The sequence below is a fragment of the Oratosquilla oratoria genome, chromosome 17 (assembly GCF_046742065.1).
Source record: "Oratosquilla oratoria isolate Oo_2021 chromosome 17, ASM4674206v1, whole genome shotgun sequence".
NCBI lineage: Eukaryota > Metazoa > Arthropoda > Malacostraca > Stomatopoda > Squillidae > Oratosquilla > Oratosquilla oratoria.
This window is the reverse complement of record NC_134793.1, coordinates 46096350-46103849: the sequence shown is the minus strand read 5'-3', so window position 1 is coordinate 46103849 and position 7500 is coordinate 46096350. Positions and strand designations below refer to the sequence as shown.

General features: G+C 38.0%; 1 protein-coding gene across 1 annotated transcript in view; it reads left to right on the top strand.

Moving 5' to 3' along the window:
• The window catches only part of LOC143034648 (gamma-aminobutyric acid receptor subunit beta-like), an 860956-nt gene that overhangs the window by 544578 nt on the left and 308878 nt on the right, over positions 1-7500 (top strand). Inside the window, exon 3 of the mRNA XM_076201006.1 lies at positions 2671-2756. Within this exon, the coding sequence (XP_076057121.1) occupies positions 2671-2756 (86 nt within the window). The remainder of the gene's footprint in view (positions 1-2670; positions 2757-7500) is intronic.

Below are 7500 nucleotides of genomic sequence, written 5' to 3'. Positions count from 1 at the left end.
TAGATTTCATGAATGAAGTTATGATGGCACGGAAGGGAAGAAGAAGAATGAGGAATAAAGGAAGAGTGGAAAGAGTATGTGGAGTTGGAGCTGCATAGGTTGTGTGAAGAAGAAAGAAAAATGAGGGGAAATGAAAATAGAGAGCAAAGGAGAGAGGGATAAAGGATAAAAGAGGGAGGTAGGAAGAGAATGGGGACGGAGGGGAGGAGAGAATTGGGAGGAAATGGGAAGGTAAGAAAGGCCAACGTGAATGTAAAATGACTTATGTTGCTTGGAGAGAGGGATGGAGTGAAGGAGAGGAGGAAGGAGGGAAGGAGAAAGGGAGGGAGAAAGCAGGTGGAGAAGAATAGAAGGTGGATGGAGCTACAGAGGGTAAAGTTATGGAAACCTGTTGACGTGGAGGATTGGAAGTGGATGTGGAAGTGGAAGTGGAACTTTGTCAGCCGTGTAGTTAATGAATGGAATAAACTTCCTGCATAGGTAGTGCAATGTAGTACAGTTCGAAGCTTTAAGAATCATTCAGATAAACACCTAAGCAAGATGCTGTAATGATTATGATTTATTTTTTATTATTTGTTTTTGTTTTGTTATCATTTGTCTGTCTGATCTTCATTTATTATTAGTTATATGTCAATTTATTATTATTTACTATTTACCTGTTTGTTTATTATTTAACTATACCTATGCATTTATTCATGTATTTTATCTATTATTTACATTATTATAGTTTTTATTTATTATTTTATTATTATTATGATTTTTTTTCGCATCCGACCCAGATATGGACCAAAAGGTCTCCTGTCGGCATGCTGCGCCTTTGTAATCCTTTGTAAGTGGAAGATGGGACTAGGTTATTTGAATATGTCCGGGACACTGCATCGTGTATGCATTCGGAAACTCCCTTGGGTCATCGGTCCACAGGGCTTCGTGTTGGACACCTCCGGATACAGCGGAGATCAATGTGAGAGACGAGTCGTTCGGGGGTCCTGAGAGCCTCAGAAGGAGGTCCTCAACTTTCTTCTGGGCAGAACCTTCATCTTTTTTTTTCGGGAACCTGTAACCCTTTGGTTCTGGTCCAGAAAACGATCCTTCTCTTTCTTCTGGGCAGAATCTTCCAAAATTTTCTTCTTCTTCTTCTTCTTTCTCTTCTTCTTCTTCTTCTTCTTCTTCTTCTTCTTCTTCTTCTTCTTCTTCTTCTTCTTCTTCTTTTTCTTCTTCTTCTCCCCTCCTCCTCCTCCTCCTCCTCCTCCTCCTCCTCCTCCTTCTTCTTGAACCTATAACCCCTTTGATTCTGGTGTTTCTCCTCTGGCCTTGAAGAAGGTCTTCGTCATTCTTCTGAACAGAACCTACCTATTTTCTTCTTCTTCTTCTTCTTCGGAAAGCTAACCCCCTTCATTCTGGTGTTTTTTCTCTGACCCAGAAAGAGGTCCTCGCCTTTCTTCTGGGCAGAAACTTCTATTTTTTTTTTTTTTTTTTTTTGGGGGGGGGGGACTTGCAAACCTCTTGCTTCTGGTTTTTTCCCGTTGTCCCTGAAGGAGGTTTTTGGTCCTCTTTTTTCATTTATTCCCTTTTTGTCAGAACATTCTAGAAGACTTTTTTTTCTTTGGGAACCTGAAATCCCCCTACTTCCGGTCTTCTCTGACCAAGAAGAAAGTTCTCGTCTTCCTTTTGTTTACTTGGTAAATAGTCTTCATACAGAACCCCAAATGTACATTCAAGATGAATTTACAGTACTGAAGTATTGTAGTGAGTTCTGACAATATCAGGTCAATACTAAATATTCTAGAAAGACAACCAAAGAATTCTTGATTCGCATTGAATGGAGAGAATATATCATTGTTGTGATAACCTTTGACAATAGCATTAAAGTCAATAGATATAGAGATTTTGATTATTCCTCAACTATATCTAAAGAAATATTGATTAACATTGAAAGAAAGAAATAGGTTATTACTGTTGTGACAGAAGAATTGTCGTTAAGTCAGTAGACTATGTGAGGATTCCTCAACAATATCCAAAGAAATATTGATTAATATTGAAAGGAAGAAATAGATTATCACTGTTGTAACAGAAGAATTATCATTAAGTCAGTAGACTATGTAAAGATTCCTTAACGATATCTAAAGAAATATTGATTAATATTGAAAGGAAGAAATAGGTTATTACTGTTGTAACAGAAGAATTGTCGTTAAGTCAGTAGACTATGTGAGGATTCCTCAACGATGACTGAGACAAGAGCATTAACATCAATAATTATAGAGATTGTAATTATTTCTCAACTATATCTATAGAAATATTGATTAATATTGAAAGGGAGAAATAGGTTATTAATGTTGTAACAGAAGAATTGTCGTTAAGTTAGTAGACTATGTGAGAATTTTTCAACGATGACTGAGACAATAGCATTAACATCAATAGATATAGAGATTGTAATTATTTCTCAACTATATCTAAAGAAATATTGATTAATATTGAAAGGAAGAAATAGGTTATTAATGTTGTATAGAGATTGTAATCATTCCTCAACTATATCTAAAGAAATATTGATTAATATTGAAAGGAAGAAATAGGTAATTAATGTTGTAACAGAAGAATTGTCGTTAAGTTAGTAGACTATGTGAGAATTTTTCAACGATGACTGGTCTAATGTCCCGCTGTCTTTTCTTTTAGCCGAGATGGAGGAAAGGTAAACATCTCAGCGATTTTGGATTCCCTGCAGACCGGTTATGATAAAAGAATAAGACCAAACTACGGAGGTGAGTTAACCGATTTTGTTCTTTGTGCACTTTGGCAGTTAGGCTCAATTTAGCGGAATCTGTATTGAAGGAATAGGTCTTACGTTGATTTAATTTTGTTAGATTTCACGGTTGATTTGATTTATTATTAATATTTTTTTCATATCTGGGGAGTACTGTTAGGTAGGTATTATGGGGTTAGAAGTAACTTTAGTATTAAGAGATAAGGCTTGTAAATGTAGTTGTAATTTTTGGATGCTCGGGAGGGTAGACAGAAGAAAGCTTAACAATGCATCAAATTTCTAGTTTCAGATTTGTGAGAAAGAGCACGGAACTTGCACCTCAACTCAGATTTTACCCCAATTCACCACAATCTGGTGTCAAACATGTCCTCTCCTTAGCTTTTGAAATCCGAAAGAATCGGCGAACTTAATTTGATTTTTCAATCGGAGAGTTGACCACCACAGTCATGGTCAAAGAACCGTTTAAATATATCATAAAATCAGGGTAACGAGACTTGGCAAGTTCGCGGTGCTCTTACCTTTCTTTCCATGTCCTCTTGCGTCAAATCGTGCGCCCTCCTGTGTTTGTGTCCCCCTTCTATCAAACTTATTCTTATTCCAATATAAAACTCCCTCCCACACTCTTCCCCTCGCCGTGTTTCTGTCGTCTCGTCAAGTTCTTCTCATACTAAATTAGTGTTGTCAACTTGAAGCAATCTGTCCCCCCAACCCAACACCCTTTCTTTATATACAGTGTATGAATATCCCAGGACTTCAACATCGACAGGATCGTTGGGTCTTCCTCAAGAGATCCTTTCTCATCGAGGACAAAGAACGTAGAAGGTTTTTCTTATCCGGCAAAGAGTTTCAGAGAAATGTGTGTGAAGAAGTCTGTGTGTCTATGTTATCATGATCCTCTCCTCGGACGGAGCTGGATCCTATAGTGTTTTGTTCTAATACGGGTACTGCTGTAACGACGAAAATATTTGTAGATAGGAAAAGTGTTGTAGTTTGCGCTAGTGTTATTCTATTTTGATACAAGTAATGATGCCAATAATTCTGTAAGGTAAATGACAAAATTGAGTAGCTTGTTCCCATAATTATCTATTTTGATACAGGTATGTTATAATGAGTTATAATGATGAAGATAATTGTGAAGTAAATAGAAAGGGAGTAGTTTCCGTCTATATTGTTATATCTTGGTACAGGTATTGCTATAATGATGAAAATTATTTTGAAGAAAATAACAAGAGATGTTGGTTTGCATGTACATAGAGGTATTGTTTTAATGATGAAAATAATTGTGAAGAAAATAAGAATAATGATAGTTTGCACGTATGTTTTTCTTAATACAGGTATTGTCATAATGAAGACAACTGTAAAGAAAATAATAAAAGACAGTAGACTAGAATAAAAGAAACTTGGTAAGGGAAATTTGTGAAACAAAATGAAAATATAAAGAAAAGTAAACTGTAAGAAAAGGAGTAGAATTTCTGTGTGTGTGTGTGTGTGTGTGTGTGTGTGTGTGTGTGTGTGTGTGTGTGTGTGTGTGTGTGTGTGTGTGTGTGTGTGTGTGTGTGTGTGTGTGTGTGTGTGTGTGTGTGTGTGTGTGTGTGTGTGTGTGTGTGTGTGTGTGTGTGTGTGTGTTCGTATTTGCTTGTTTGAATATATGTTATTCATTCTGTGTGTCTTTTTCTTTATTGATTTTCTCATGTAAAATTTACTTATCAAACAAAGCATTTCATTGGAGCTGGGATTTACAGTGGGGAGCGAGTTACCTATGACGTGCATGTAACTAGTTGCATATAAGAATTTCCAGTATAATTTATATAATATCCACTCGAGAAACGATGAGTGATTACGATAGTACTAGTCTGGTTATCGTTTCCTATCGAACAAGGGGACACCACATTAAATGAATAGAATAATCTATTTTCATCCAGAGACAGCCCATACTAGGTTAGGTTAGGTTAGGTTAGGTTAGGTTAGGTTAGGTTAGGTTAGGTTAGGTTAGGTTAGGTTAGGTTAGGTTAGGTTAGGTTAGGTTAGGTTAGGTTAGGTTAGGTTAGGTTAGGTTAGGTTAGGTTAGGTTAGGTTAAATTGAATTAGGTTGCTCTGGGTGGCATTTGCCTCAACCAAATAAAGTTACTTGACGCCAGCAAAAACAAATACTCAGAATCGCGTAACACAGCAAGAGGCTTAAAGGGGTTGGCGCCATGACCCGGTCAAGTTGCGTTAGATACAAACAACATGCAGCTGCTATTACTTGTTGGTGCCAGAGAGTCCCAGAGGGCGTCATCAGAACCTCTCAATCAATAGTCTTGAGTGTTTTGTTATCCAATTGGACAGCGGCACCGTGCCTGAAGAGCAGCTGTGGGACACTCACACAACTGTAGCCATTTCCACCAGACCCCTACGGTAACATCCACATATCATTGTTAGATATGTGTGTATTAACATATATTACCTCTCACAATATATTTCTAATATAATCTATTATTGTAACGATATATAATAGGCTTGCAAAATTAGTAATAGTACAAAGAGCCTGAAAATTTCACAAATCCTCCCGGTGACTGTCCTTCGCTCCAGCTCTCTGAGCATGTAAAGCAAAAGCGACCTTGACGACAGTGAAGCGCCTCTTGGTGTAAGATTTTCAATATTCTATTTTTTTCAGAGTACAGTTCTATAGCTCTCTTTGAAAATCCTTTACCTGAATAAAATCGCTTGATGACAACCAGAATAAATGTATAAAATGCCGGGTGTAAGTACGGCTTAATTGATTTTTTTTTTTTTTTATCTCTTTTTTTTAATGCTTCCTCCAAGTTGGTATAATCTATCAGTTATTGTTTTAGCGGGAAATTTATATCCTCGATGAGATAACATCACAATAGCTTGTGGCAATCCAAAGAAGCCAAATGCACTAGGATAAGAGTTGGATGGAGTTAGGGTGGTAAGGTGATGCTATGCAACGCACAGCTACACTCACCCTTCACGAGTGTTCAGGCTACACCCTAAATCCTCTCGTTACTCTCCTTAATACTTCGCAGAATATCTCCTTTAGTTTCCGCATCGTAATGCACAATAAATCACAATAACTTCCAAAACTCTGGCCCAGCCCTTAAATTCACTTACACCAATACAACCTAGCTGGCGCATTAATGGAATTTCGTTGTCAAAAAGAGAGAGAGAGAGAGAAAGGGGGAGAGAGAGAAAAAAAATCTTTCATCTCGGGAGAACGCGTGTATAGAAAATATACAAAAGGGGTTTGCAGCCAACGTTGTATTACTATAGTTTCGGGAGTCGGCGAAGGAACTCCTAGAATGGACTCTACATGAGGCAATTTAGTTGAATGGAGGATTCGAATACAATCCGACCAGGTTCTTGTACAATACAATAGGCTTTCTACTTAAGTAGCACCCGTGGCCGCTGCACAAACAAAATATTCTTTGTCCGGGGAATACAATTGCTCAAGTGCCCGGGTACGATCTACAGCTATTTTAAATATGTCGAGGTCCGGCAGATGGTTTCTGGAGGAGGAGGAGAAGGAGGAAGAGGGGGAGGAGAAGGAGGAGGAGGAGAGAAAAGAGGAAAGGAGACATGGAGGGAGAAGAAGAATGTGAGAGAAAAAGAAAAGAAGGGGAACGCAGGGAAGGAGAAAAGGGAGAGATACATAGGAAGAAAGATGAAACTAAAGAGAAAGGAAAATCGAACGAGAGATGAATGGATGTGTCTATGACTGTATATATCAGTATGTGTAAAAATAATCATACATAGAAACACACACACATGCAGACATATGAATATACATATATATATATATATATATATATATATTTATATGCATACAATCCGAGTGCTTCGCCCTCCCCGGCTTCGCCGGAGGCTTGGCTGCGCAAACAGCGGCCTACGGCCGCAGCTTTCCGCGCTCTAATCCCTCGTTTTCCCCTTCGGCCTCGGCCTCGGGGTGGAACCCCAACATGGGATCCCCAGCACGAAGAAGAACGCGAAGAAGAAGAACGCGAAGAAAAAGAACGCGAAGAAGAAGAAGGCGAAGAAGAACGCGAAGAAGAGCGCGAAGAAGAACATGAAGTAGAATGAGAAGAACGCGAAGAAGAACGCGAAGAAGGACGCGAGGACGAAGAACGCGAGGAAGAAGAACGCGATGAAAAACGCGAAGAAGAACGCTAAGAAGAAGAAGAAGAAGAAGAAGAAGAAGAAGAAGAAGAAGAAGAAGAAGAAGAAGAAGAAGAAGAAGAAGAAGAACGCGAAGAAGAACGCGAAGAAGAACGCGAGGAAGAAGAAAAAGAAGAAGAAGAAGAAGAGGAAGAAGAAGAAGAAGAAGAAGAAGAAGAAAAAAAAACGCGAAGAAGAAGAAGAAGAAGAACGCGAAGAAGAAGAAGAAGAAGAAGAAGAACGCGAAGAAGAAGAAGAAGAAGAACGCGAAGAAGAAGAAGAAGAAGAAGAAGAAGAAGAAGAAGAAGAAGAAGAAGAAGAAGAAGAAGAAGAAGAAGAAGAAGAAGAAGAAGAAGAAGAATACCACCTGACCCCGACTTACCCAAGCGCTTTTTCAAGAATATTTTTAGGACAAAGTGTCACCGTAATACCACCTGTCCCCGACTTCCACAGCGTTTTTTAGAAGAATATTTTTATTTAGACTTATATATATATATATATATATATATATATATATATATATATATTATATATTATATATATATATATACACACATATATATATATACATGTATATATATGTATGT